This window comes from Momordica charantia (assembly GCF_013281855.1).
Source record: "Momordica charantia cultivar OHB3-1 chromosome 4 unlocalized genomic scaffold, Mcharantia_2.0 BLBB01000004.1, whole genome shotgun sequence".
NCBI classification, from domain to species: Eukaryota; Viridiplantae; Streptophyta; class Magnoliopsida; order Cucurbitales; family Cucurbitaceae; genus Momordica; species Momordica charantia.
Window position 1 is genome coordinate 3,344,388 of NW_028275162.1, and position 27,585 is coordinate 3,371,972.

Sequence of the window (27,585 nt, forward strand, 5' to 3'; positions counted from 1 at the left end):
TGCAATTCAGGCTGTTAACACAACTTCTGCTTTGTGAAATTATCCTCTGGCCAGTATTAGAATTGAGAAAGGCATATGGTTATTTGCCCATACTGTGTCCTTTTGGAGGGCAAATCATGACCTATCATGGATTGTGAACAATATTGTATTCTCATGCAGAGATGAAATGAGCTTCTATGAAACCTTTCAATCATATTTTTCTGTTTATATCCTTAAAATGCTTGTTTAGCATCTTTTCTGCAACAGCTCAGACTCTGAAAATTAAGATTCATATGAATGGTTTGCATATGTAGAGAAGAGAAGCATAGTCATAAAGTAAAGAGAATACATGAACCTCTTCATTTTCGAGTAAAGTTGTCATTTCATTTTCATCATTGGTAATTTCCTTATGCAGGGAAACATTCTTTTACTCCCCACTGAAGGAAACAAAAAAGAGAGAGGAAAATGAAAAAAAGGTACATCGTTTTGGTTTTTTCTAATGTCCCTACTTTACAAGATTGATTGTATACTACTACAGATGTCAGCGTATCTTTCATAGATCATTCAGATGAGAGATAAGATCGGTGAAGATGTCGTCTCTGCAATGAATAGTAAGACCACCCATTGGATGATGGAAACCGAATTCTTCTTCAGTTTGACAAAGCAACTCTTGAAAACATGGCTGATTCAAGTAAGCTACCGGGATCACAAACCGCTTCTTTTGGCTCTCTCCAACATATACTGCACAGTGGCCTTTGGGAACTGCTGAAAATCCCTGGTTTCTTTTAAGAAGCTGGCGAAGCCCCATGTTTGTATGGTACCAATATAGAAGTTTGTAGAATGAGTTTTCAAGAGAGGAAAGTTTCTTTTGAATGGGGATGTGAAGGCTTGTGGTTGCTTTTGAACCATATCAAATGTGTATTTATATAGATATTAAAGGGGCCTTCTCGGAAACTATTGAATGGGGCCTAGCTAGCTAGTAGGTGACATGAACTTATAGACGTCACATGGTTTGTCTTCCAATTGCTACAATCCAGCCAGTGTTGTTAATAAATACAATGTCTTGCAATTTTCAATGAAGAAACCAACCAATACTATACCCCACTTTTCTCTTGAAGAAAAGACTTCTGAAAATGGTGATGAGAAACTCTGGGCCAGTTATAGCTAAGGGCAAGCCTTGGACATCCAACATTTTGCTTCCATTTCGCTAAGATTACACAGTTTATGGATATGATTTCATTAATGAAGGAATAGTATTTGCAGAATATTAGATAAGACTTAACTTACTGCTCAACCGACGAAAATGTAAATGAAATTTGAGTTAGGGGCGACTTAATTTTCTGGAATAGTTTTTGCTCCGACAAGTCAGCCTGATTCAAAGATTTCCAATGTAACATAATAACGTCCTACTACTGATCATGAACAATAGATATTATATGATATATCATTATGCAAAGATGAAATGGATCCTCTCAATCATATTTTTTGACTTATATCCTTACAAATGCTTTTCTGATGCAACCAAACCAGTAAGAGTCAATCAAAATGGTTTAACATGTTTTCTTTAACAGCTCAAACTCTGAATATTAAGATTTATATGATTGGTTTGCATGTATAGAGAATAGAAGCATAACCATAAAGTAAAGAGAATACTTTTTCAAGGAATAAACTTCAGTTTCAAGTAAAGTGGTGGCAATTTCATTTTCATCATTGGTAAATTTCCTTATTCAGGGAAACATTCTTTTACACCCCTCTGAAGGAAACAAAAAAGAATGAGGAAAATGAATAAAAATGTACATATGGTTTTAGTTTTTTCTAATGTTCCTATTCTACAAGATTGATCGTATACTACAAACGTCGATGTAACTCTTATAGATCATTCAAATGGGAGATGAGATCGGTGAAAATATCGTCTCTGCAATGGATAGTAAGACCACCCATTGGATGGTGAAAACCGAATTCTTCTTCAGTCTGACAAAGCAACTCTTGGAAACATGGCTGATTCAAGTAAGCGACTGGGATCATGAACCGCTTCTTTTGGTTCTCTCCAAGATATACTGCACAATAGCCCTTGGGAACTGATGAAACTCCTTGATTTCTTCTGAGAAGCTGGCGAAGCCCCATGTTTGTATGGTATAATCGATATAAAAGATCGCAGAATGCGTTTATGGGAGAAGAAAGATTCTTTTGAATGAGGATGTGAAGACTTGTGGTTACTTCTGAACCATATCCAATGTGTATTTATATAGATGATAAAGAGGTACTCCCAAAGCTATTGAATGGGGCCTAGTAGGTGACATGAACTTATAGACATCACATGGTTTGTTTTCCAATTATTACAATCTAGCCAGAGCTGTTAGTAAATACATTGTCTTGCATTTTTCAGAGAAGAAACCAATACAGTACCCCATTTAGCTCTTAAGGAAAAGACTTCTGAAAATGGTGATTAGAAACTGTGGGCCAGTTACAGCCAAGGACAAGCCTTGGGCATCCCACATTTTGCTTCCACTCTGCTTTAGATTATAAAGTTTATGGGAATGATTTCATTAAATGGAGGAAATATTACATCTTTCAGAATATGATGATAAGCTTAAGCCTGCTACTAATGTAAATGAGCTTCTATGAAATCTTTCAATCATATCTTTTGTATGCTTGTTTGATGCAAACAAACCAAAAAGAATACACAGATTATAGGTAGGATTGCTTTAACTGTGGAAGTAGATAGAGACTACAAATTAACCAACTGGTTTTTTCCAGTGGAGCTGTGGCTATATACTATATGCACCAGTTGGTTAAGCACATTACAGTTCAAAGGATGCACCATTATATAGAAAGTACTTTGCAAACTTGAATGTGCTGCATGATCCAATGTGGAAAGTGGCATCGCTATCGGGCCCATCGCCTCTCTTGTTTTCGTAACCTGGATAGTCCCTTTTACGAAAATATTCCCTCTCCATCCGAATGAGACCCACCCTTGCTGCTAGTTTCTCAATGTTCCATTCACTAAAAGGATACAAGGTCTTGTGGGTAATGTGAATTTCTCCATCTTCAGCCAGCATTTCCTTTGCATTCCTCAAAAACTTTCCCACTAAAACTTTGTGAGTATCACATCCCAATACAAAACCACACTATTAAACTAACATCAAACTCAGGAGCTTTAAGCTGATTGATTAGAATCAATTTAGAGTGAGTTTTGCATATCTTTTAGTTTAATCTTTTATTCCAATTCCTAACCCTCCCCTTGCTTATGAGCTAAGAAACCAGCACAAGGCCAACAAATAAGATGGTTCGTGCTCTGATACCATGTTAAACTATCATTAAAACCAGATGCTTAAGTTAATCATTCACTCACAGATTTGAACATCGTCTCGCTCTCGGAGGTCAAAACCAGCATGTGGGAAGTTGAAGCAATCCGATCGAATGACTCGAGTCCGAGAAGGAGGTGTTGGCTCATGCTTCCTGCGTCCACTTCATGAACAACAGTACAACCGAGGACCTCCAAGTGTTTCAAGTGTCTCTCAGCTTGTGCATACTTCCTCAATAGCGACTCTTTTTATTTTACACATTTAAAAACATAGACCAACAGTTATGCCCAAGAAAAAGAGAGTGAGAACATGAATTTGCAACCATTATATGGTCATTCTTAATACCTTTGGAGTCAAGAGAAGTGGCAAATATTTTAGTAGCAGAGCCAAAGGCTGTGGCTAAGCAAGCTGAAAAGGAGAAATCTCCCTCTCCCGCAAGCAGTATCTTCTGGTTGCTGCTGTAATGCATTATCCTTCTCTCCACTTCTCCCATTATTGATATGAGATTTGGAGACTCCCAAATTTCTTCCTCTGATCATAAACATTGTGTGTAAATATTGACAGAGGTTTCATTTGAATAGACACTTTGGAAGCCTGAAGGTTTCATTGTAACTCCAATGGGGGAAGTACTACATATATTTCTGAAGAGCTTTAAATGTTGCAGCGGATTCATGGTATGAGATATGAAAATGACTGATGAGTTTCCAAAAAATCCAACAATTTTTCATACTACTTTCATTTATTATTTGTCGCATCAGCAACATTTAAAAATGGTAGTATTTTTGTAAAAGTTTCTGGTTGCTCCATTTGTTCACACTGTCATTTTGCCTTTGTAAATAACATTTCTTTTGGTTGACCTCCCATTATTTTTAATATGATGCTAACCTCGCAGACAATGAAGTGAAGAAGTATCCATACTTCTAGAGATTTTTCCGTAGTTTGTATACTCTGTTCCATTTATTAATTGTCATGTCAGTATCATATTTCATATTTAAATTGACGTGGACTCTATTAATATTAAAAATTATAGTGTAAACAAAAAGCAGGTATTTTGAAAATTTCCCAAAAATAGTGTGGAGTTCATGAAAGATGATAATAAATCACTTAATACTATCGAGGAATCGGAGGAGTAGGTACTCTCATTACTATAGTTTTGAAGGAGAGACTGGTGGGCTTTTATTCAAACTAGACCTTCTTTTGTCCTAGTAGTAGAGATTTGAACATACTACCTTGTTTGTAAAATAATCAACGCTCTAGCTAATTATAGCGAGTAAAATACCAACATGAGCATATCTCAATTGGTCGAGATATTATAACTTCGACTAAAAAGTTAGAGGATGAAATCTCCACTCCCATGTATTGTTGAACAAAAAAAGTGTCTTATAAAATGAGCATACGATGGCTTGGTTGGCAAATATTTCGAGTTTTTTGGTCCTACGAGCTTAGAGGTCTTAAATTCGAACTTTTTGGTGAACTTAATACTAAAAACCTTTAATATCTCTTAGGTCCATACCTTGGGACGGGCAAAGGTGCCCAAGGTATAGACGAGCGTACTCTCAATTAAAGAACAAAAAGAAGAAGAAGAAGCATGTGATTAAATTTTGGTTAAAGGAACAGGTGACCCAACTTTCATGGAAGCAACAATTAAGTTCTTGATATTTAGCGTACTAACAAGAAAAAGTTCTTGATATTTAGTATATAATGAGTTAGTTCATTTGGTTTGATTTTTGTAATGATTTAGCTTTATGTAGTAATTAAATCCTTGTTATTTAAAATTAATCATAAATTAATTCCTAATATAAAAATTTGGGATCCCACGTGTACAAAAGTCACAAAGTCACGTATCCAAAAGAACAATAACGGTTCATGACATTCAAGTAGCTATCATGTCAAATCTAGTTACAGCTTAATTAAGATTTTTATAGTAATATTTAAATCATTTCAAATTTAAAATTACACAAACTAGATCATTACACATTAAAACTTTAAAACTAAAGCCGTTACAAATTTAAACAACAATAACTAAATTTTTACCTAATAAAATTTAGGAAACAAATCACTACCCTGATGAAAATACAAGGACAACCAAATGTTTTAACCTTAGATTTAAGGTTAAATATGTCATTTGATTTTCTAAAATATACATTGATTTCTTAAATTTATTTATCCGTAATTAAAGTTTTAAAAATATTATTTCCTCCGAACGTTTTAACACATTTGTATAAATTTTTACTTGATAATAACTGGAATAATTGCTTAAAATTGTCCAATCTCCCAATAATGTTTCTTAAATTTGCAACTACATTTCTTCTCTTTTAGAAATCAAGCAAAGCGAGTTCTTAATTTGGGCTGAATAAATTTAAAAAATATTCAATATTGAAAAAAGTAAACTCATCTAACATTTCTTTTTTAGGACATTTCTGGGTGCAGGTTTCAAACTCATAATCTCTAGATCAAAGATAAATGTCAATTACCGCTCAACTATGCTTTAAACTGAGATATTGTATAACACTAGAGATTAAATTTAAAAAATAGTACCACGTAACAAAATTTCACACCAAATAGATACTAGTCAATGAAACTCATTTAATAATTATTTAACAATCTTTCCTTGATATACTACAATACATGAGCGGATAAGTGAAGAGATATTTTAGATTTGGACATCTGTTCAATTAAAATTTGAATGATTAAAATATATACATGTCTACGTAAGTATAACTCAACTGATATCGCCAACCCGAGCATAGCTCAAATGGTTAAGACACCTATTTCTAGAGGTTAGGCAAAAAAGAAATTTTTGACATTTGTGGATTGCTCGAATAAATGCAGTAAATTTTAAAATTCGATATGGAAATTGCTTATTGAGTATTTTTGTACTCATCTTTGTTTTCTTAAATGTTTTTTAGATAAATGATTGAATGATCGTTCTGGTAGAAAGTGAAGTTTAGCATACTGGCATGAGTTTGAAAATCATCTTCCTATTTAATTAAGTTAGTATAGAAAAATTCTGTAAAGAAATTGCTTCCGCTAAATAATTTTAGTTCTTAAGGTTTCTTGAAAGTTACGTTTCCGCATTTTGTTAGAATGACCGTATTGGAAAATACGGGTTGTTACAGTTGAAAATAATTACCGCTGAGCTATGCTCGTTTTGGCTTTGTTGTTTCACACAGGAGTGGAGAATATTTGAAAGTTTAATATTTATAGAGGTTAGTAATGTGTTGAAATTTGTTTGACAAAATTAATCAAAATTAAACTTTTTAAACTATTAGAAAAAATTGAAATATAACAACCTTTGGTTTTGCAAATATGAAGAAAAAAATTAAAATTATTTTTCATTTATTTTTGTTATTTCGATTTTACCTTCGTTATTTTAAAAAATCGATATGCCTAATAAAAATTTACCAATAATATACTTAATATAAAATATATCATTCATATATTTTGTGTGACTAACATATTAAATATTTAATATATCAATTATATACTTAATACTTAATACTTGATGTATCGTAATATACTTAATATAGAGTATATATATCAGCCACACTAAATATACAAATGGTAGAGTTAATATTATGTATATCGTTGATAAATCCTATTTAAGTTGAAGATTTTGGTTTAAGCAATATTATATGTTTCTTAATGATATATAAAGTATATAAAAAATACCCTTCATCTAATACACCTACTGTAGCAAAAAAACGAGCATAGCTCAGCAGTAATTGACATATATCTTTAACTAAGAGGTTGTTACTTTTTCATTCTTTTATTTCAATATCTTTATTTATTAATTTTTTTTTGTTTTTTTTGTTTTTGCAAATATGAAAGTAGGCTGCCATATTGGTAATTAACTACTATTATTTGCTCATTTTAAACATTTAGCTAATTCTTCGGTTAAAAAACACTTTTAATCTTTGAAGTTTCGCTAAAGTAACAATTTAGTTCATAAACTTTAGTTTGTAATGATCTAGTCCCTAACTGGTAACAATTTAGTACTTGAACTTTAATATGTAGCAATTTAGTAATTGTAATTTAAAGTTGGTAACAATCTAGTCCTTATCATAATTTTTTTTTTGTTAAGTTTATTTTATGTATAGATTGATACACTAAAGAGAGACCAAATATGTTTATGAATTAAAAAGATTAAATTATTATCTGATAAAATCTGACACTTAATTTTAATAAATATTTTTACGATAGAGACTAAATCATTATAAGTTAAAGTTCAGAGACTAAATTGTAACTTTAAGAAAAATACAGACACCAAGACATTACAAACTGAAGTTCAAGGACTAAATTGTTATTTAGTGAAAGTAAAATGTGTTTTTTAACCTTAATTCTTTTTAGCATAAATATCTATCTATATATATATATATATATTTTTTTTAATTTTAAAATTGACTTCCAATGTTTTTTATTAACCTTTGGTCAAATGAGTCAACAAAGACATTCCATGCCACATAATATTCTATCGAGTCTCCACCTTTGAACAATAGCTTCAAATTCCATGGCAAATCAAAACAATACCAAAATTAGCAAAAGTTGACATTTTTATTCATGGGGTGGAAAAAGGAACGAATTGAAGAAGGAGAGATTGATTTCTATAATCAGCAAAAATCTCCCTCAAAAGTTTCTTCAGCACCTCAAATTTCAGAGGCAAATCCAAACTTAGTCTCAAAACAGAGAGAAACCAGCGTTTCCTCCCACTATCTCACTCACCCAATGTTCCAAAATCCAAAGTTAGCCTTAGAAAAACAAAGTTCTTCATCTCTCTCTTTGAATCCACACGCAACAACGCGCGTGTATATATGTAAAACCAAAGCAAATACCCTCTGATAGTTTTAAAAAAATGTGGCTACAAAAAGGAGGCAATGCCAATGGCGGGAAAAAGGGGGTGCCGGGAGGAATAGTTGGAGGAGGGGGAGGAAATGGGTTGGTGGCGATTGGAATCGACAGGGAAAAAGGAAGCCAAAATGCTCTCAGATGGGCCGCCGATAATCTCGTCGGAAAGGGCCAAACCGTTGTTCTAATCCATGTGGTTCAGAGACCCTCCAGCGCCGCTGCTTCCTTGATTGGAGGAGCCATTGTCTGCAATGGCGATGGCAGTTTGACGGCTGGATGCCCTCAGAAACAGAAACTCGAGATGCAGACCCGAGACATTTTTCTCACATTCCATTGCTATTGTACCCGCAAGGACGTGCGTCTCTGTTTCGTCGCAATTAATTGTTGTTGTTTTTTTTTGTTGGGTTTCTGATGATTGTTGTTTTCGTTTTTTCGATTGTGAAGATTCAATGCCTTGATGTTATACTGGAAGACACCGACGTGGTAAAAGCATTGACGGAATACGTCTCTTACGCTGCAATCGACATTTTGGTGCTCGGGGCGCCATCGAAACATGGATTTATCAGGTACCCATCTTCATCGATTCATCTCTGGTTGAGTATTTTCCATTCCGAGGACGTGAGTTTTAGGTTTTCCTCGATCATCATGGAAAAATGTGAATTCCCATCTCGAATTTGCTCGAAATCTTATGATGGGTATTTGCGATTTCTGCACCAGGTTTAAGACATCGAGCATGGGTAGCAGTGTATCAAAAGCAGCACCAGATTTCTGCACTGTATATGTCATCTCGAAGGGGAAGGTGTCTTCGGTGAGAAACGCTTCTCGTCCTGCTCCCTTTACTTCCCCTCTTCTAGACCACATACAGAAGCTAGCTAAGCCCGTCGTAAAGGCATCGGTCACGCCTCGACATAAGTTCAATTTAAGAGGTTTGGTCTTCATGTTTAACTAAATTCCAAGCATTTTGTGTAGGTTATCATGTGAAGTAGTTTCAAATGGGTTAAATTATAAGTTTCGTTTTTGACATTTAAAGTTAGGTAAGTTTGACTCAACAGGTTTTTTATTAACTTCAAAAGTGGTTAATCGGTCTTTTAATGTTGTCTTAAATTCCTAAATTCAGAAGTACCTAACATGAAGTTTCCATGCTGTATTTAATAAGTTTCTAAACTTTTAATGTTGTGTGTCCGACTTTCATCGAACACGGTTTGCCACAACATATCGAGATATGAATTAACAATTGAGTATCCATTTTCATCTCTTTCCTGCTAGGATTAGAAATCTTGTATTTCATACGTCCATACAATTGAGCCCTTAGATTTTTCGAAATAGGGTAAAAAGGGGTGCTTTGAATCGTTACTATTTGACTTGGTCCTTTTCTAAAAATAGCCATTGATGGATTGAAAGTCTCGAGACTAGAGATCGGAAGAAAACATCCAATTTTTTTTTTTAAAGACAGAGATGAATGTGGATGGAAATGCCGGATTGAACTAATGTTTTCCAAAATTCCAATACGAGAAGCATATTTAACTTCTATTTATTAGTAAATCTCTTATTCATGAGACACTTTTTAGAGTTTAGGGATTTATTGGACTTTGAAAGACGAAGAATTTAATTAGACAGTCTTTGATGGTTAGAGACTTATTAGGCACAACATTAAGAGTTTAGAGACCAATTAATTTTTTTTTTTAACTTGAAAGATTTATTAAACAATTCTCGGAATGAGACATGAATTTAACCTGTAAATTATGACAGCACAGCCTTCATGTTACTGCTAACTCGATACTTTTGTGTCTTGTCAAAGCACCATTTTTTCAAGGATGAAGTTGAAAACAAGCAAATTAATTCAAGCACTAAATGAAGATAAATGATTTCGACTATCACAATCGTTTACATTCATGTCTTTATTTTATGCTGGACAATGGGACTAGTAATAATTTTTTATCTGCAGACAGGACATCATTCAAACCTCGTACTATTCAGGATGAGTTAGTCAAGTAAGTTGTACTAAATTATAGCTTGTTTTAAACTTTTAGAAGTTGGAAGCATATATTTTCTTTCTAAATTGATGCTTACATAGTGATTGGAATCAGGTCGCCTTACTCTAATGGAGGAGAGAGATCTTCTTTTTCCAAATGCAGTGGAGGGTTCTCTGAGTCAGAATCTGACATATCCTTTGTTAGCTCCGGCAGGCCAAGCACGGATCGTACTTCTTCTGTTGTATTTGACTATTCTGATTCAGGACCGCCACGGTTTTCAACCAGCTCAGAACATAGCTTTGTATCTTTACCGTTTAAACCAAAATGGACAGACCTCAGCAATCACAATGATTTCTCATCAGTTTCAGACGAGAGCAGCAGGACATCATATTCCTGGTCATCTCAGAACTTGGTCAGTACATATTATGAATGGTTGGCTGTGGATGAAAATTTTGATTTTCACTGGTAGACTTCTCAAATATATTGATAAAGATGTCCATATGAATGGGAACGTTGGGGAATATCTTTGTTACATCACATTACTCATGTTGATCATATTATATGATGCTAGTTGTTGATACTTTTCAATAATTGATATTTTTTATTTTAAACTTCGATAATTTAGCTGTCATTTTAAAGAAATACTATTCTTCCTTATATTGATGACTTGACAACTGTTAAATTACGAAACTGGGGAAATGTATGATAATTTTATTCATGATTACAATAATTGATCATATGTATTTTTATGAGAGAGAGAGAGAGAGATTATATTGCATGTGTTTGAATTTTTGTGCTCATATCTAATGTCAATGTGAAGATATGAACTAAATGGGGTCAGGATTTCTGTATCACACAGGATGAAGCAGAACTTGAAATGAGGAGGCTGAAGCTAGAGCTTAAACAAACCATGGAGATGTACAGTACAGCATGTAGAGAAGCACTAACAGCAAAGCAGAAGGTATATGTACAGCTTAAGTCATTTGTCCATTGTCAAGATTCAACCTGGGGTTATATTAAAAGTTTTCCCATAGGCAATGGAACTAAATAATTGGAGACGTGAAGAAGAACAAAAACTAGAAGAGGCACGACTTGCGCAAGAAACAGCAATGGCTATTGCTGAGCAAGAGAGAGCGAGATGTAAAGCAGCAATGGAAGCAGCTGATGCAGCTAAGAGAATTGCAGAGTTAGAATCACATAAAAGAGCAAATCTAGAGATAAAAGCCCTTAGAGAAGCAGAGGAAATGCAGAGAGCATTGAAAAATCTTGCTCAGAGCGACATCAGGTACAGGAGGTATACTATTGATGAGGTTGAAAAAGCAACCGAACATTTTGCACCATCTCGGAAAATTGGGGAAGGAGGTTATGGACCTGTATTTCGTTGTCGTCTTGATCACACATCAGTTGCAGTCAAGGTTCTGCGTCCGGATGCAGCTCAAGGAAGGTCACAGTTTCAACAAGAGGTGAGGAACTTAGAAATGTTACTTAAAGAGGAGAAAATTGAGACCATTTTAAGTGCAAATGATTTAGTTAGATATTGTAAATGCAGATTGATATATTGAGTTGCATAAGACATCCCAACATGGTACTTCTTCTAGGAGCATGCCCGGAATACGGCATTCTAGTGTATGAGTACATGTCTAATGGAAGTTTGGAGGATCGACTCTTCCGAAAGGGGAACAGCCCTGTTATTTCTTGGCAATTGAGGTTTCGAATTGCTGCAGAGATTGCTACTGGCCTTCTGTTTCTTCACCAGACAAAGCCAGAGCCGTTGGTGCACCGTGACCTCAAGCCAGCTAACATATTGCTAGACCACAACTATGTTAGCAAGATAAGCGATGTTGGTTTGGCTAGACTGGTACCTGCTGTGGCTGAAAACGCAACACAATGCTACATGACTTCAGCCGCTGGAACTTTCTGCTACATTGACCCTGAATATCAACAAACTGGAATGCTTGGTGTGAAGTCTGATGTGTATTCGCTAGGTATCATACTTCTTCAGCTTCTTACAGCCAAACCGCCCATGGGGTTGGCTCACCATGTTGCTCGCTCGATTGATAAGGGCACTTTTGCGGAGATACTGGACCCAGCTGTGCTTGATTGGCCGGTGGAACATGCACTCTACTTTGCCAAATTAGCACTTCAGTGTGCAGAGCTTAGACGAAAAGACAGACCAGATCTTGGCACTGTCGTGTTGTCAGAACTTAATAAATTGAGAGAATTTGGTGAGGAGAAAATGAACTACATGGTGTCGAGGGATAGTTATGAATCTTTGAGCGGTCATAGCCATGCCTCATTGGATCAGCAGGTTAGTATGAAAGATGCTATGTGATAGTGTACACTGGGAGAGGCATTAAAATTATAACAGTTGTTGGGTAGAGTAAAGTAGTTTTTTATTTGGTTTTTGAAATTTTAGCTTCTGCCTCTATTTGGTCACGCAATTGCTGGTTTGTTGCAGTGAAATTCTTTCTATCAAATGTTGTTCACTCAAAACCTCTGCGTGAAATGGATTTCACATTACTAACAGGTTTTAAGGAAATATCTTACTGGGTTGGAATTTTCAATATTTATAAATATTTATGTAAATATTAGGTGTCAATTTTTAGTCTTTATGGTATCTATTTCTTTCCCTATTGTAGTAGCGGTTGCACAATATAGCAGTATGTTTTTATGCTCTCAAAGTTAAGACTGACTATCTAGTAAAACAATTTTAGAATCCTTTCTGTCAAATGTTTTAAATCTTTCGCTGCTGACTATCTCTAATCAGAAAGTAGTTACGAGTGCAGAACTACAAGGAAAGGATCCAATTTTCACTGAATAATAGTTATTCAAGGATTGAGCGAAATAAAAGATGGAAGTTGAGGGACTAATTTGTTTGTACCAGAAAGTTAGGAAACCAGAAGTTGCCAATAATGAATTATAATTGAAAAATTTTAATTGCAGGATGTGATGAGCGACCCCCAACTAATGATGACTTCAGGAAGTTTCAAGAGCCAATCTAGCACATCATCGCACACAGGAGGATGATGAGGTATGAATTATTGGTTGATGTTCAAAAGGAGTAGAGAAATGTTAAAATGAGCTTATGACCATTATAGGATTGATGCAAAATACCATATTACTAACACAATCCACCACACCACCTCTTGGCCTCTTGACCTCACCAAGGTGCAGAGTGGGAGGTGAAGGGAGTTAAGTTACATGTACATAAAAATAATAGTTAATTATAAGGTTGATACTTACGTACCTCTTCTTGCCACTTTTCTCAGCCCATTCTTCATGACAGCATGATTGCTCAATATCTACATTATGATGTTTTCTTCAAATGATGTGTAGGAGATTGAGAGCTGTTTTTTATCTTTTGAGCTTCCTTGTAATTTTACCTAATGAAAATCTGTTTTATTTTATTGTTTCATATAAAAAAAGTTTTGTTTTATTTTATAGTGAAAAAACATTATATAATAAATTGGTTTCCGTGCTTAAATAACACAAAGATTGTTGCTTAGAGGTCATGGTGATTTAGCTTCTAGAGCTGTTTTTGGTGGTCATCCCCTTCCCTATCCCTTTTTCATAATTTAGAGGTTCATTCTCAAGAAATATTTTCATCTATATTTTCTGTTAATACCTTTGTTCTCTATGTAGACCTCCCATTCATTTTAATGAATATGTACCAGCATCAAATAACTATCTTCTGTCTAAGTTTCACTTTATAGAGTTTTGATATTGAAAGTACTAACCAAGTATAGTATTGTGAGTGCATAACTTCCACTTGAAAACTAGAACTGAGTAATGTGCTTTTAGGGATACGACAGAAATTAAAAAATGCAGAGACTTTCTTGACCCCTTAAATATCTGTCAAATGCTTTTATAGAACTTATATTGTTCTACTTCTTTTTTTTTCCAACTCTCTTTATGATAGCAAAACATGAATTTGCTTTACTAGCCCTCTTAAGTATGGGTATGTTTAACTAGATAATTACATAATCTTAAAAAAAAAAAAAGATACTGACGTTTCATTGATAGATGAAGAGAAATAAAATTGTTCAAAAGATAATTACATAATCTTTTGAAGTTGGGATGACCTCCATGGGAACTAAAACCATGGACAGAAAATTAAGCGACGAATTCTCATGTATGGCCAGTATGAATGTTGGGATTGCTTTTGAAATGGGACTCCCCAACTAATATTTCGTTTAAATTTTTTTTTGTCAACTTTTGAGTAAACAGACTTCCAACTTCTCTGCAGTTTGCACTGACTTTTTTAATTCCTTAAATTCTTGTGCTTCCTAAAATATGTGGGATCGAATGAAAGTAGAATAACAATCTTAAATTATGAGCGTTGTCCCCAAAAAAACAACTGGCTAGCTGTTTCAGATTACTATTTGATTTATGTTTGATTTATTTATTTTTATAGATACAACTGAGGACCTGTACTATTTTCTTGCATGGGAAGGTTGGATAATGAGTTTCACCAGCATCACTGACTGGATTATAATCATTTGGAAGACAAAACCATGTGATAATTCCCCACCTTATGTCTCCTGCTAGTCTCCTGCCAAAAGGCTTCTCACCACTACCTTCACAAATCACATGATTTCGCTTATATCTCTATATTCATCTATATATGCATATTCTCACCTGTTTCAAAAGCATCCAAGTCCTCATATTTCCTTTGGACATCAAGTTGCTTCTTGTCTCAAAATTGCTTTAAAATCTTCTGTAGTACCCTGCTATCTTTCTGTTAATTATCTCCTACTATAAATCATGGGAATTCGTCGCCTTCTTCAAAGGTCTTCTGTGACATCAAACCAGAGAGGTTCAGCAATTCCCAAGGGACATTGTGCAGTCTATGTTGGAGAGAACCAAAAGAAGAGGTTTGTGATCCCCATAGCTTACTTGACTCAGCCATGCTTCCAAGACTTGCTTTGTCAAGCTGAAGGAGAATTTGGTTACAATCATCCCATGGATGGTCTTACCATTCAATGTAGAGAAGACATCTTCACCAATCTCATTTCTCAGCTTTAATGAGCCATGAGAGGAGACACTGACGAACATTAAATCTTGTACACAAGGAATATTAGGCCTGACCAATTCCATGTATATTTTTGCACTTAAATCAATTTTTTTGTTTCCTTCCATGAGAGGTAAAAGAAAATCTCTCTTGTTAAGGAAATCACTAATGAAAAGACCTTTACTGAAATGTAACTCCTTGAAAACTTTCTTCATTTTTTCAATTATGTTTCTCCTCTGCTTGTGTGTTACTTTCTATATATTATGTAGAAATTCAGCATTTATATTACACCACTGATGCAGTCTCTTGCAGCAACGAAGCTAGAATATAAGCAGTTATTCTGATTGTATAGTGACATTAGTATAATTCTTTGAAACTATATGGTATTGAAGACAACATATAATACTTTTCACGAACTCTGTAATCCGAAGATGTCTCAAGTGTTAACCTCTCATCAGTTAGCATCAGCATGTATCACATTCCAACCTGTGACCTGTTATTATCTATATATACATATTCCTTTTGAACAGCGATATACTTCTTTTCTCTAGATACTGTCTTCTACTTGCTCTAAAATCTTACTTTTATTCCAACCGGAGAAAGCATAGTACTTTTTCAGCTTCGTAAGCAGTCTTCATGAATAATTTTCTATTCATTTTCATTAAATCAATGAACAGTTCGTTTCTTGTTAAAAAAAAAAAGAAATCTTCACAGGACGAAAAAACAAAAAAAAGGAGTTGTTCTCCCAATAACTTGAATCAATCTTATTTCCAAGGCTTGAATGGTCAGAGTGGTCACTATTTTGACTGGATTTCAGAGGAAGACTCAAACTCAAGCTCAAAGTAGGGACTCTACATATTATCTTTCCATATATATACTACTAGAAACTCAACCCTTCCTTGGGACCTCATTTCATTTCATCTGCAAATATTCGTGAATATGGGCCCAAGTGTTTGTAATTTTATCTAGTTATGCCCTTGGACTGATGCATGATATATATGTAATATTACAAATAGCGAGTTCCCTACATACTAGATGTTTGATATATACTAGCTTTGTACGTGGAAAAGTGGGGCTTTAGAGTTATTTTTCTGATTGGACTAGCATAACTTGGATGAAAATCAAGACGCAACCTAGGTTAGGGAAAACCACTGAATCCCAAAGACCATATCCTCTATACTCAATTGGTACATATATCTCTACTTTCTGGTTGGAGTTTCAATGATCCGCAATAATGAATTTAACATTTTCTGTACGTATAGATGTAAAAGTTCTCACCACACTCACAAGTTCTTGTTTTCAGACTCTTGCAAACTTGCAAGAGGGCAGTGCAGACGATAGAGTTGGCCGTCACGGGTATTCATCTGCATGGTGTTGTTTATGCTCAGAAAATTCTTTAGGATTAGCACTCAAGTGGTCTTCTTCCAAGTTATCACACCTGAGAGTAGGAGGCCACATTAGAGAAGATGAATATCAGCAAAATCACTGTATGGTAATTAACAAACTAACATAGTAGAGTAGAATAACAGATTAAGAGTGCACCAGTCTTGAAACATAAGAAGTTTGTTGTTCAAAATCATTGTATAGCTATGGAAAGTAGCTCGGCATTGATTTGTCAAAGCACATGATTCATTCTTTGTTGGGTGTTTCTTTATCTTCTTTTGCTCCCATCGGGAGTTTGTAGCCTTTAACATTTTCTTCCTTTTTATATTATCAATGAAAAGTTTGTTTCTTGTTCCAAAAAAAAAAAAAAATAGTTTGTGGTTAAAATTTCTTATATCCTTGATTAATTGTGTATAGTAGCCATGCATAACAAGTAATCGAAAGTAGATAGTATAGTTTTAGCAATAGAGCATCATAATTCTTTGAAGTTTAAATTTATATGTCTGCATGATATGAGAAAATACTAGAGCTTATGACATATAATATTGATCACAGTCATCTCATGGTAGACAAGATAAGCCAGCTGTTTAATATAATCAAGTTGTTAGACTTGAAACCATTTTCATCAGTCATTGTCATTTGAGAGACAATATGATCTTCTGTAAATTCTTTTCCCTGAAAAGACTGGACAATATCCTCTACCAACATCACCCAGTTCAATGTTCATTATTTGGTATACAAAACCATATGCTACTTCATGAGTTCTTGTCTGCTACTAAGCCTTATCCAAAGTCTTCAATCACCAGTATCATCATCTATAAATACATATCTGATTGTTCACAAGCAACACAAGTCTTCATTTTTCTGTCACACAGAATTTTTCCTCTCATCTCAAGGTGCTTTGAGATCTTCTAGTAATTTTTGCATCTTCCATTTATTGTATCATAAACATGAGACTTCGTCAGCTTCTTCGACGGTCTTCCTCATCTACAAAGGAGGGAGTTGCAGCAGTTCCAAAGGGCTGCTGTGCAATATATGTTGGAGAGATACAAAAGAAGCGTTTTGTAATCCCGATAACTTACTTGAACCAACCATGTTTCCAAGACTTGCTTAGTCAAACTGAAGAAGAATTTGGTTACTATCATCCTATGGGTGGTCTTACCATTCAATGCAGAGAAGACATCTTCACTGATCTCATTTCTCAGTTAAATAGGCCATGAGAGGACACTGACATGATTGTAACATACAATCTTGTAGACCAGGGATATTAGGCATGATAAAATCCATGCACTTTTCTTTTTTTTCCAATCTTGCTCCAGCTTTTTGTTTCCTTCTATGGGAAGTCTAGGAAATGTTTCCCTGCATGAGGAAATTGTTAATGGATGCAATTTTACTGGAAATTAAGTGTTTGCCAGGAATTCTTTCTTCATTTTATGTCTTGATTTTGGCCATTTTCTCTATTTATTCTTTGGTTAGAAAATACTTTTGGTCTGTGTACTTTCATTTAAGTAATTAGTTCATGAATCTTAGTTTGTAACGATTTAGTCTAAACTTTCAAATTGGTAACAGTTTAGTCGTTGAATTTTAGTATGTAATAATTTGGTCCCTATACTTTAAAAGTTGTAACAATTTAATCCCTAATGTAAAAATCCCATCAAAATTAAGCGTTGATTCTTATTAATTATTATATAACAATTTAGCCTATGACTATCAAATTATAACAATATTTTTCATGATAGGTACTAAATCATTCCAAACGTTTAAACTATAGGGACTAAATTATTATACATTAAAATTCATAGACTAAATTGTTACAAATTCGAAAATACAGAGACTATATCATTATAAAGACTAAATCGTTACAAACTAAGGCTCAAAGACTAACTCATTACTTTGAAAAAAATATAGGGACCAAAAATATTTTTTTAACCTTGTTCTATCTGTTCAATATTTATAGTATCCATCATCTATGCAATACCTGTATCCTTTCAATAGCATCAATGCAGTAATATTTACTCAGTAGTATTTCTTTTATTATTCTTTATTATTAAAAATGTTTTTGAACAACTAGAGTGGTGACTGGTTGATCTATAATATTTATTTATAATTTCATATTTATTGTGAAGATTGATTTCAAGCTTAATACAACTTGGTAAATTTTCCTTCTATCAAATGTTTAAGAAATTTTTCAAAACAATCTCCACATCAACTCTAGTAAATCATTTGGAAAGTTTTGGCATCTAATCAATGGTCTTTTCATTTAATGCACCAAGTAGGATGATAAAAATGGAGTCTCTCTTCCATATCTATCTTGTACTGAAGTATTCTCTTGATTTACAAGTTTCTCATGTACTACGGTACCGGTACGTATGACTTTTCTGATCTCTCTGCAAACATTAACAACCGACAAAGTTCCTATTTTAGTTGAAACCCTTCTAACTGAAGAAAAATGTAACAGATATGACTATTTGATGCAGTTAAATTTTGTGTCAACAGAATAGTCTCTGTCAATTGTTATTGTACAAGGATGACAACAAAGCCTTGAGTGCCTCTAATGTGTCTATGATCTACTGAAATTTACGTAGTTGTATTGAATTTTCTTCTCTATGTTTGTCCATAAAGGCCAGCTATAATGTTTCTGCATCAGATACAGCATGGCCCAGGTAACACATGAACTTGAGATTATCATTATGGCTTGGAAGACAAATCCATGTGATTGATTTTGAGCTAGTCCCTTTCTAGCAATAGGGTCAATTTTTCTGACTCCAAGCAATCTTACCCTTCAGTTATATAAAGGGTCATGTAATAGGATTCACAAGCAACAGAAGTCTTCCCCATTCCCACTTTTGAAAGAAATTTCCTTCTTTGACATTCCTTCAAGAGTCCCATAGGTCCTCTCTTTGAAAAAAAATACGATACCATGGGGTTCCGTTTGCCTAGTATTATTCATGCTAAACCAAGTCTTCGACGATCAACAACATCAGGAAATGGAGCATCTCCAAAGTCTCTAGATGTTCCAAAGGGATACTTTACAGTCTATGTTGGAGAAGGACAGAAGAAGCGTTTCGTCATCCCTTTATCTTACTTGAACCAGCCTTCGTTTCAAGATCTGCTGAGCCAAGCTGAAGAAGAATTTGGATATGATCATCCAATGGGTGGCATCACAATTCCCTGTAATGAAGACATTTTCGTTAATCTTACTCGTAGTCTAAATGACTCATGAGCCATAAGGATAGTGTTTAGAAATAGATGGTATAAAGAAAGGAATGTACAGGACACAAACAGTGAAGAGCGTAGACACTCCTGAATTTTGAAATCGGAGAATTCAAATTTTTTGAAACTATTGTACATTTATGCTTCTTTTGTTACAGAAAACTGCGTAATTAAACCAAGTAAATGATATTAGTTGGACAATCTTCTTTCCACAGTGGCAATATAGTGCAAGAACTGAAAATAGATCTCATCAATTTCCTTTACCAGAAAAGGCAAATAGATCTTATAAGAAAGCATTGATGCACAGTGTTGATTTCTTTCTTTCTTTCTTTCTTTTTCAAAATTCTCTCTTTTCTTTATTTCTAACGTGGTGAAGAATGGCTTTCAAGCTGGACCTTCCGTCAATCTTTTATGGTTTGATCAATATTGTTACTTTCAGGAGTTGTCAATTTCGATACTTACAAATTTATCAGCTCTGCTTTGAAGTGGCAGCTCCATTGGGAAATTATTCAGAGTGTATGCTAACATGAAGATCTTGGAAGGTAAAAAAAAATCAACAGCTATGAAAGAGACTTATTAATATGATTAGCAATGTATTGAATCTTGATGATGTCTTTTTAAAAAATAGAACTAACACATCAGATTATGCTTTGGAATTCAGGAGAGGTTAATTCAAATAAATCTACCCAAGATTCCTCCAATATATTTAATTCTTGGTGGGGATCCCTTGTAAACTACTCACCAAGCAATGACAGCTAATTTTATACAACTAAAACACATTACCAATCAAAACCAAAGTTATAGATGATAAGATAGAAAACGGAACCATGTGAAATGCATAAATGACTGATACAGTGATACTATTTTCTCCTAGATTTAATTGTAAGTGGTGGCCTTTGTAGGATGTTCATTCTGGAACAATTGTGGACAATGTGCATGCCAACAGAGATACAGTTTCAATCACTACCCAACTCTCTATAATAAGTTAGAAGACAGACCCATGTGATGCTTCTGATCATATCTTTACAATTTGGCCAGCACTGGCTCCCACATACTGTAGCCAAATTCCATAGGCTTTAACCATATATTGATTCATCTATTTATATGTGCACATTACTTTATCTTATAGCCATATCAAATCTTCATATTCTTTGCAGGGAATCTTCTTTTTTAAGTTCGAGTCCCTACAGAATATTCAAGATCAAGGTAGGTGGATATGGTTATCTGAGTACCTCGTGTCGTGCATGTCGAGCAGATTCTCCATCGAGTATTTTCAAATGATGCTGAATCTTAGGCTACTTTCCACTTTCCAGTCTATGTTGGAGAGGATAACAAGAAGCGATTTGTAGTGCGAATGAGCGGTTGTTCCAAAAGTTGCTTAGTAAGGCAGAGGAAGAATTTGAATTTGATCCTCCAATAGAAGGCCTTACCATTCCCTGCAGAGAAAATTTCTTCACTGATCTCACTTAGGAACCTATCAGGAAATTGAAATTTGAAGCACATTTCTTCCATTCTTAGTGGAAATTGAATCTCATAATGCAGTGCCTACCCCCACTTCTGCAAGACACACTCAGAAGTGATGGACACTCCAGGCTGAGGATCAGAACAATATCTAGAAGGCAAAAGACTCGAGACGATGCATACACGTTGAAGATTAAATTGGTCATTCCCATTTTATGTTTTTCCAGTTGAAGGAAAGCTACCCAGTCGAGCATTTTCTCAGGCTTGCAGAAAAGTTAAAGTTCTGATCAATTCTCCAATGAGCCTGCAATTTGATGTCCTATGCTATACCATTTGTGAAAGACAAGAAGATGACGGAAAGGCAAAATTACCTTCTGGGGAGGTCCGTTTGATATCCAAAAAGTGCTCAGCAACAGTCGAACAAGTGGGGAATGTTGGGGTAAACCAGAAAGTTTGGATAAATTGCTCTGCAACAGTCGGACAAGTGGGGAATGTTGGGGTAAACCAGAAAAGTTTGGGTAGAGCCGGATAACAAAAGCATTGCACTGAATGAAACTAAAAGAAAAAGCTTTGTGTGTAAATGAAAGCACACTTTTCCTCCATTGTTTTATTAGCATGTTTATTTGTGCAAGTAAATGCACCAATAACATTACACTGGTGAATTTTCACGACTTTAAGCAGCAAAAGAATTCTGAGGTAGCTTACTTAGATGCTTTTAGCAGTTATTAGCTCTGCCCTTGGCTAGCCCGCATTTATTATAGGCACGATAACTGCTGGGCAACTACTCATTTAGTGATGTTTAAAGCTGAAAATTCAAGATACTACACAAATACTGTAAAAATTTTCAAAATTTCAACTCAAAGTTTTGGCAGGATCAACAAAATGGACTACAATCTAAGACAACAATTAGCCAAGATTGCATGATCTAGGGAAAGTAGGTCAGTATTTCTTTCAATGTGGTTCCAAAAATCCTCTGACAACATACAATAATGTGTTATTAAGAAATAAGACTAAAAGTTAATAATGTAGTACATATTCAAGTGAGATTATCCAATGTGATGAATAAACAATTTTATCCACAAATTCAATTCTAAACGTGATCCTATTTAGATATTTGCAAGTAGCACAAAGCACACTTTAAGCATCAGAAGTGAGCAAGCGTAATCATTATTTTTAATAAAAAACTAAAACTTTTCATTGATGAAGAAAAAGTACAAATGGTAGACAAGGAATTCACTCGAATTGTAATATCAAAAGGAGATTACATAAATGCCATCCAATTGACTAAAAAAGAGTGAGGGTTATTTACAAAAATAAAAAAGAAAAAAAAAACTTTAGAAAGACATTTCCGATTGGAGGTTTTGGAAAAAGATGCAGTCCCAAGAAGTTCTCCAAATCTTTTCAACTACTTGAAAGTTTCTAAGTTTGGTTGAAATATTCCTCTGAAGAAAAATGCAATAGTCATGGCTAAATAATGAAATTAAATTTCATTTCACTAGAAGGGCATTAGAGAACAAAAACTTGAGTGTCTACCCCACTATCCTATTTTATTAGATTTATTGAGTTCTCTTCTCTATTTGATGTCCAAAGATGATAGTAGGCCATGATGTTTCTTCATAAGTACACAATATGTCCATATAACACATGAATTTGCAATTCTTGTAATGGCTGGCTAGACAAATCCATGTGATGGGTCATGATCTGATCTCTAACATTGAATCCTTGGCTTGTCAATCTCTCTAACTCAGAGTACTCTAGCCATTTCATCTATATAAAGGCCATGTAATTGGGTTCACAATCAACAAGAGTCTTCCACATTCCCACCATCAGAAGCAATTTTCTACTTGCATACTCCCTTCAGTGTCTAATCTCTTTGAAAAGTATTGTAACACAATGGGTTTCCGTTTACCTAGTATTGTTCATGCTAAGCAAAGTCTTCGACGATCTCCATCAACGGGAAATGGAGCATCTCCGAGAGCTGCAGACTTTCCGAAGGGCTACTTTACAGTTTATGCTGGCGAGGGACAAAAGAAGCGTTTTGTCATCCCACTATCTTACTTGAACCAACCTTTGTTTCAAGATTTGTTGAGTCAAGCAGAAGAAGAATTTGGATATGAGCATCCAATGGGCGGCATCACAATCCCCTGCAGTGAAGAAATTTTCCTCAATCTCACAAATAGTCTAAATGACTTATGAGCCAAAAGGATTAGCAGTTAGATATAGATGGAACAGGAACAGAGAAAGGATTAGAATAGCATAGAACATATACAGACGAAGAGTCTCTAATATGGAGAACTTGATTCTTTGATATTGTTATATAGTTAAAAAGTGTTTTCATCATTGAAAACTGGTCAATGAAACGACTGGATGATATTGCTTGAAAATCTTATTTTCCTTTCTCCCCCACATTTATTTTATATAGTGACCAATAGACCATGTAGAGCATGAATGGATGAAGGATCTCATGATTCTTCATCATCAAAAAAATGAAAATACCTATAATGTTCAACTTATACTGATATGTGTGGCAAATAAAAACTTCTAACAAAGGAAAACTAATTTGACAAGTATTTCTAACACACTGCTTTTTACTAGCTCATTTCTTTTCCTTTTATTAAACTTGCTAATCAAGAAGGAATCTAAGCTTCACCTTCAATCGATCTTTGATTACTTGATTGATCTTATGATTTTCAAAGTACTTTATAGTGCAAGCACTGTTAATGAAATAGAATTCGATCCAGATTTTGGATTTTGAAGTCAAAGGTTTTCATTTTATTATCAGAACTCATACCTTCTGCCCTGATATGGAGTGGCAACTCATTTAGGAATCTCCCAAACTGTAATGTCAAGAAATGGAAATTAATTAGTTTAGATACAAAGAACTTCTAAAGAGAGTATTTAATATGATTAATAGTGTATTGATGACGTCTTATCAACAAGAGGACTAACAGAAACAAATTCATCACAGTTCACAAACTTCTCCCCACATCTTTAAATCAAAGTGGGATCCTTGTAGGTTGTTCACCAAGAAATGGAAGCTGGAATTGTACACCAGCCAATGTACGCTAACAATCAGCTTAAGCTTTTGGGTTGAGTGGTGGTTTATTCATTCTTAAGATGGTATCAGAACGAGAGGTCATGTGTTCCAACCCTTGCGTTGTTGTCCCTCCCTATTTATTATAATTTCCACTTGTTGGGTCTTCATGTTGTTTTCCAAACCTACAAGTGAGGGGGAGTGTTAGAATCCATATAAATGAATTAAATTTACCCAACCCATCGACTTAAGCTTTTGGGTTGAGTGGTGATTTATTCATTCTTAAGAGTGAAGTTTAAATCTTCTTACATGGAATTCAAGATCAAGAGAGGCAAATATGGGTATTAGACTAACTTGTATCATGCATGTCAAGCAGATTTTTCCTCGAGTAGCTTTAAATGCTGCCTAATCTTCGTCAGTATCCAACGACATTCCAAGAGGGTACATTCCAGTCCGTGTTGGAGAGGAGCAAAAGAAGCGATATGCAGTACCGATATCTTACATGAATGAGCCATCATTCCAAAAGTTGCACAATAGAATTTTGGATATGATCATCCAATGGGAGTCCTCACAATAGCCTGCAGAGACAAAGTCTTCATGGATCTCACTTCCTGCTTACCAGAGAATTGAAACGAAAGCACATTTGCTCTGTGCTTGCTTAAAAGTTGAGAGACATAATGCAATGTCTACCCCACTTCCAAGTTCTTAAGGAGACATGCTACAAGGTCTGATTAAATACTCCCTCTAGCCATCAAAATAAGCATAGTGTTCAAAAGATGAATGGCTTGAGAAGATGCAGATATGCTGAAACGAAAATTGGCCATTTGCACTGAGAAGATTGAAGGGAAGCTACCAATCCGAAATTGTCCTTGGGCTTGTGAAACCATCCAGGTCTGATCGCTACTTCAAGCACCCTGCAATTTGATGTCATATTTGAGAGAGACAAGAATGATAATCAGATGGAATATCGTGTTCAACTGCAGAAATATGAACTGCCCAAAGCATCAGTTCAATGTAAACAAATTAGAATTGATTCACAGTTTATGGAAAACATTGATCTAAATGTTTTCTTTTTTTGTTCTTTTTTTTTTCACTTTTTGGGTCATAATTACAAATTTACAACAGCAATATGCCTAGAGAGAAAATTTGTTGTACTGAATTGGCAAATCCTCCATTGTACTGAATTGGCAAGACACCTCCTGTTATTACAAGGATCTTCAAAAGGTTAGCTTTAAGGTTCTTAGTACGGCGAACATTTGTTGTATGCAAATCAACAACGAAGAATTAGCTAAGACCAGCATGATTTGGGAAAAACAGCTTATTCTTTCTTTCAATGAACTTATACAGAACCCCACGTACAATAAGAAGTCTTGTCAAGAAATAAAACTAACATCTGTCAGTTAACAGTTTCGCATATTCAAGAGAGTTTGCAATCCACTCCTTGAGAATTGGAACTGTGATCCTGCGGAAGTTCTTGATCGTTGAAAATGTACACAGCAGTATATACACTGCCAATCAGGTCCAATTTCTATGCGAATTCAGTTAGTAGTGACTGAATTTTACTTCAACTTGGGGTAGGCAGCTCCCCAAGAAATTATTGAACAATATGTATACACATTGATCATTGCTGATGGTACACAATGAGTTTTCTTATTTTATTTTGTGGTCACCCAAAAATGTAATATCAAAATCCAACATCACTATACGTCATCTATATCTTATCAGAGAACGAAAAAGGAGAAAATAAGGAACAATGAGTTCATGGAGAATCTACCATGGTAATGTAATTAACAAAATAAGACTAGAGAAAAAAGAAAATCGAAGTAGCGGAAGGAAAACTTAGGCATCAAAATTAAGCAAGTATTTCAATTAACTAAGTGTAAGGGATAAATATTTATTTTAGAATAATGAAGAAATATTGTAGACATATCCATTACCATTCTAATTTGCCAAATGAAGCTTCTTTCCTAAGCAATTTCCGGGCAGATATTCACAATGAACTTCACAAAAGAACGAGCAAAGCCAATATATCTCCTTGCTCTGCAGTCACTTACTAGCTTGACATGGGATGGGCGAAGCTCAATGAAAAAATAGGCAATCAAGTTAAGTAGACAAAAAGTTTATATTCAATTGTCTATTTTCATCCAATGAAATGCTAATAATGACTTAATGATGTCGTCTATTTTCATCCTGTACGATGCTGCTATTATTTCTACGACTAAGTTTCAGTTGTACCACAGTATCCGTGCTCAAGATTTTTTTTCTATGGTAACACTAACAACCAACAAAGTTTCTTAGCTGGAATCTTTCCCACTGAAACAATGTGTAATAGACAGCTAATTAATGCAATTAAATTTTATTTCACCAGGACAGCAAGGGCTTGAACGCCTCCAATATGTCCATAATCCTATACAATTTCAGAGATTATTCAACAAACTTCTCCAGTTGTTATCTAGAGACAAAAGTAGGCCATGATGTATCTGCTCAAGGTATACAAAATGACCATATATCACATGAATTTGAAATTCTCATAATGGCTAGGAAGACCAATCCATGTGATAGGTCATAAGCTAATGTCTCTCTACCATTGAATCTCACTCCACGACTTGTCTCTATCTTTGAGTAACCTAAAGCCTTTCATCTATATAAAGGTCATGTTATTTGGGTTCCCAATCAACCAGAGTCTTCCATATTCCAATTCTCAAAAGAAATTCCTGAGTTCAGTATTCCTTTCAGGGTCCCATAGTTCTTTTTGGAAACTATTGTAACATGGGTTTCCGTTTGCCAAGAATTGTTCATGCTAAGCAAAGTCTTCGACGATCTTCATCGATAGGAAATGGATCATATCCAAAGGCTGTGGACGTTCCAAAGGGGTACTTTACAGTTTATGTTGGTGCAGTACAAAAGAAGCGTTTTGTCATCCCATTAACGTACTTGAATGAGCCTTCTTTTCAAGATTTGTTGAGTCAAGCAGAAGAAGAATTTGGATATAATCATCCAATGGGTGGCATCACAATTCCTTGCAGTGAGGACCATTTACTCGCTCTCTCTCAAAGTTTGAGTGACTCATACTAGAGGGATTAGTGTCTAGAAATAGATAGTATAGAAAAAGGATTAGAATAGTACATAATGTAGACTGAATACACATTTTTAATGAGAGAACTTGATTCATTCTTTGAATTGAAATTGTTCTACATTTTTCATAGTTCTTTTCATGTGGATGATGAAATGAAGCTACTTGAATGATACTATTGACTGGAAAGTCTAACATAAACTGGATGATACTATTTGAAATGACTACTTCTAGTTGTAATCCTACATAATATTTTTTGCTAACTCATTTCTCTTTCAAATTATTAATCAAGATCTTTGAGATGGTTA

General features: G+C 34.7%; 6 protein-coding genes and 3 pseudogenes across 8 annotated transcripts; 6 read left to right on the forward strand and 3 right to left on the reverse strand.

Moving 5' to 3' along the window:
• Positions 1-316: 316 nt before the first annotated feature.
• Positions 317-888, reverse strand: LOC148211652 (auxin-responsive protein SAUR24 pseudogene; annotated as a pseudogene).
• A 766-nt stretch (positions 889-1,654) lies between these two features.
• Positions 1,655-2,266, reverse strand: LOC148211653 (auxin-responsive protein SAUR24-like). Its single transcript, XM_088122627.1, has one exon. The coding sequence runs from the start codon at positions 2,101-2,103 to the stop codon at positions 1,849-1,851; it is 255 nt and encodes an 84-aa protein (XP_087978753.1). The 5' UTR covers positions 2,104-2,266; the 3' UTR covers positions 1,655-1,848.
• A 514-nt stretch (positions 2,267-2,780) lies between these two features.
• LOC111007760 (uncharacterized protein At4g26485 pseudogene) lies at positions 2,781-3,820 on the reverse strand (annotated as a pseudogene).
• A 3,992-nt stretch (positions 3,821-7,812) lies between these two features.
• LOC111007629 (U-box domain-containing protein 35) lies at positions 7,813-15,031 on the forward strand. 3 transcript variants are annotated; one of them, XM_022280048.2, is made up of 10 exons: positions 7,813-8,484; positions 8,574-8,695; positions 8,847-9,055; positions 10,075-10,120; positions 10,217-10,514; positions 10,962-11,063; positions 11,137-11,565; positions 11,652-12,410; positions 13,046-13,133; positions 14,893-15,031. In XM_022280048.2, the coding sequence occupies exons 1-9, from the start codon at positions 8,137-8,139 to the stop codon at positions 13,127-13,129; spliced, it is 2,397 nt and encodes a 798-aa protein (XP_022135740.1). In that variant the 5' UTR covers positions 7,813-8,136; the 3' UTR covers positions 13,130-13,133; positions 14,893-15,031. The 3 variants fall into 3 exon arrangements, with proteins under 3 accessions (XP_022135740.1, XP_022135739.1, XP_087978751.1); XM_022280047.2 differs by lacking the exon at positions 14,893-15,031 and adding an exon at positions 14,517-14,655 and having other exon boundaries at positions 7,814-8,484; XM_088122625.1 differs by lacking the exon at positions 14,893-15,031 and having other exon boundaries at positions 7,814-8,484; positions 13,046-13,536.
• Positions 14,865-15,363, forward strand: LOC148211654 (auxin-responsive protein SAUR21 pseudogene; annotated as a pseudogene).
• Positions 15,364-17,195: 1,832 nt separating this feature from the next.
• On the forward strand, positions 17,196-17,921 carry LOC148211655 (auxin-induced protein 15A-like). The gene has a single exon (XM_088122509.1). It carries the CDS (start codon positions 17,447-17,449, stop codon positions 17,714-17,716), a length of 270 nt encoding a protein of 89 aa, XP_087978635.1. The 5' UTR covers positions 17,196-17,446; the 3' UTR covers positions 17,717-17,921.
• A 967-nt stretch (positions 17,922-18,888) lies between these two features.
• Positions 18,889-21,841, forward strand: LOC111007635 (auxin-induced protein 15A). The gene has a single exon (XM_088122508.1). It carries the CDS (start codon positions 19,417-19,419, stop codon positions 19,717-19,719), a length of 303 nt encoding a protein of 100 aa, XP_087978634.1. The 5' UTR covers positions 18,889-19,416; the 3' UTR covers positions 19,720-21,841.
• A 538-nt stretch (positions 21,842-22,379) lies between these two features.
• On the forward strand, positions 22,380-23,749 carry LOC111007634 (auxin-induced protein 15A). The gene has a single exon (XM_022280053.2). The coding sequence runs from the start codon at positions 23,064-23,066 to the stop codon at positions 23,364-23,366; it is 303 nt and encodes a 100-aa protein (XP_022135745.1). The 5' UTR covers positions 22,380-23,063; the 3' UTR covers positions 23,367-23,749.
• Positions 23,750-26,802: 3,053 nt separating this feature from the next.
• LOC148211656 (auxin-induced protein 15A-like) lies at positions 26,803-27,384 on the forward strand. The gene has a single exon (XM_088122507.1). It carries the CDS (start codon positions 26,974-26,976, stop codon positions 27,277-27,279), a length of 306 nt encoding a protein of 101 aa, XP_087978633.1. The 5' UTR covers positions 26,803-26,973; the 3' UTR covers positions 27,280-27,384.
• Positions 27,385-27,585: the final 201 nt, after the last annotated feature.